This window comes from Pipistrellus kuhlii, unplaced genomic scaffold (assembly GCF_014108245.1).
Source record: "Pipistrellus kuhlii isolate mPipKuh1 unplaced genomic scaffold, mPipKuh1.p scaffold_m20_p_89, whole genome shotgun sequence".
NCBI lineage: Eukaryota > Metazoa > Chordata > Mammalia > Chiroptera > Vespertilionidae > Pipistrellus > Pipistrellus kuhlii.
In genome coordinates this window covers 124749-126420 of record NW_023425594.1, presented here as the reverse complement: position 1 = coordinate 126420, position 1672 = coordinate 124749, and the positions used below count along the sequence as shown (strand labels likewise).

The 1672-nt window shown below is 47.2% G+C and overlaps 1 protein-coding gene across 1 annotated transcript; it reads right to left on the bottom strand.

Moving 5' to 3' along the window:
• Nucleotides 1-917: 917 nt before the first annotated feature.
• On the bottom strand, nucleotides 918-1388 carry LOC118712411 (40S ribosomal protein S26). Its single transcript, XM_036426085.2, has one exon. The coding sequence runs from the start codon at nucleotides 1341-1343 to the stop codon at nucleotides 996-998; it is 348 nt and encodes a 115-aa protein (XP_036281978.1). The 5' UTR covers nucleotides 1344-1388; the 3' UTR covers nucleotides 918-995.
• Between the last annotated feature and the right edge of the window lie 284 nt (nucleotides 1389-1672).

The following is a 1672-nucleotide window of genomic DNA, read 5'->3' as shown; positions in this document are numbered from 1 at the left end:
CCTTCCTCTCTGTAAAAAAAATCAATAAAATATATCAATATATATATATATTTTAAAAATAATAAAATAAATGAATAAATAAAGTGAGGTGCAGCTCCTCCCTGGTCCATATACTCTCCACTCCCTTTTGGAGACTTCTCCATCCTGAACTCCTCCTCAGAATGCCAGAAACCGATGAACTGCTCTCTCAAACATCTCACACCCTCATCAGGCCAAACATGAAACTCCCGCTATCCTCCATGAACAGTGCTCTTACTGCAGTGTGTTTCATTTCCTCCAGTCCTTCATGTCATCCCTGGCTACTACCTCTCACTATGTCAACTGTAAAATTAGAAAATGCAGAAGGCAGCCTGGCCGGTTTCCAAGGTTGGGCTGAGCGTCGGGCCCCATACACCAAGGTTGTGGGTTCAATCCCCTTTGTTGTTCTACGTATTTATCCATTCACTGATTGATTCTTATATGTGCCCTGTGTGTCTGTCTCTATCTCCCATTCTCTCTCCCTAAAAATAAATAAATAAATAAATAAATAAATAAATAAATAAATCTTTAATAAATAAATAAATAAATAAAAATCCTAGCATCTTCACTAAAACCCTAACTTATGCCGAAACCAGGTTTGGCTCAGTGGATAGAGCGTCGGCCTGCGGACTGAAGGGTCCCAGGTTCGATTCCGGTCAAGGGCATGTACCTTGGTTGCGGGCACATCCCCAGTGCGGGGTGTGCAAGAGGCAGCTGATCGATGACTTTCTCTCATTGATGTTTCTAGCTCTCTATCTCTCTCCCTTCCTCTCTGTACAAAATCAATAAAATGTTTAATAAATAAATAAATAAATAAAACCCTAACTTATTATCAAACTGCTTCTCTCACCTCCATGGCCACTATCCTGGCCCAGACACCATCACAACTACTCAGACTATTTTTTTTTTTTTTTGAAATACAGCTTCCATTTATTTTCCCCAGAGAACTTTTCTTCGCTCTTTAAAGACTTAGCTCCTTACATGGGCTTTGGTGGAGGTCGTGGGGCAGCACCCGCAGGCCTGAATCGGGGCGGGGGTGTTCGGTCCTTCCGGGCTTCTCGAGACCGATTCCGGACTACCTTGCTGTGAATGGCGCAGCTCACACAGTAGTGCAGCTTCACATACAGCTTGGGAAGCACATAGGCGTCGAAGACACTGGCTTCGGAGATGTCCCTGACGGCCGCGGCCTCCACTATGTTTCGAATGACAAACTTCTTAATGGCCTTGTCCTTGGGCACGCACCGGGCGCAGTTGGTGCAACGAATAGGCTGCACATGGCCTCGGCCTTTTTTGGCACGACCGTTATTCCTTCTTTTCTTGGTCATCTTGGAAACGAGGACCCAAGAGCACAACTACTCAGACTATTGCAGCAGCCTCCTCCCTGTTCCTTCTACCACCTGCCTCTCCCCCTCCATTCTGTCTAAGCTGCAGCCACATGGAGTCTCATGTGACCTGGGTCAGATCACCTGCCTGCACTGCTCCAGGCTCCCATTGCTCCCATCACCGGCAGAACCAACTGGTCACAAAGCTGCTCTAGACCTGACTCCCCTCCCAGTGTTCCCAGTCCCCGTGGGAAGAAAGAGTCTCTGAACCAGCTCAGTCTCCCCTCTGAGCCTTTGCACATCCCGGTCCCTGTGCCTGGGAGGCCCTCCCA

Excerpts from the sequence above, each read along its gene's own strand:
- LOC118712411 (XM_036426085.2), bottom strand. The coding sequence starts at position 1,343 with ATGACCAAGAAAAGAAGGAATAACGGTCGTGCCAAAAAAGGCCGAGGC.